General features: G+C 57.4%; 1 gene segment (V, D, J or C); it reads right to left on the bottom strand.

Annotated features, from left to right (window-relative positions):
* Positions 1–6: 6 nt before the first annotated feature.
* LOC121939968 lies at positions 7–402 on the bottom strand. The segment is given in 1 exon segment: positions 7–402. A coding segment is annotated over 1 exon segment (270 nt).
* Between the last annotated feature and the right edge of the window lie 6 nt (positions 403–408).

Raw genomic sequence — 408 nt, forward strand, 5'->3', positions numbered from 1 at the left:
GCAATAAAACTTTATCAGTGAAACATGTAATGAGAGAGTGAGTGAGACAAGAAAGAGATAAATGGAGCAGTAGCAGATTAAAACCAGCAGCAGAGTCAAAGTGAGTCAGGTCAGGACTGGGAACACTGGTCTCTCCTCAGTGTCTGAGAGAGTGGAGTCTGGGAGCCCTGGGTGGCCTCACAGGTCACAGAGCCCACCTTCCTCCACTGGTCTGCAGAGAGCCTCAGGGTGCTGCTCCAGCTGTAGCGGCCGTCCTTCTCCAGCACCCCGGGGCTCCTGCTCTCCTCCCAGCTGCTGCTGCTGCTGCTGCTGCTGCTGCTGCCGTCCACCTTCCAGGACAGACTCCAGTCTGAGGGGAAGCCCTTGTTGGCCAGACACATGAGCGTGGCCTTCCCCTGCTCCAGCTCC

The sequence above is a fragment of the Plectropomus leopardus genome, unplaced genomic scaffold (assembly GCF_008729295.1).
Source record: "Plectropomus leopardus isolate mb unplaced genomic scaffold, YSFRI_Pleo_2.0 unplaced_scaffold68865, whole genome shotgun sequence".
Classification (NCBI taxonomy): Eukaryota; Metazoa; Chordata; class Actinopteri; order Perciformes; family Serranidae; genus Plectropomus; species Plectropomus leopardus.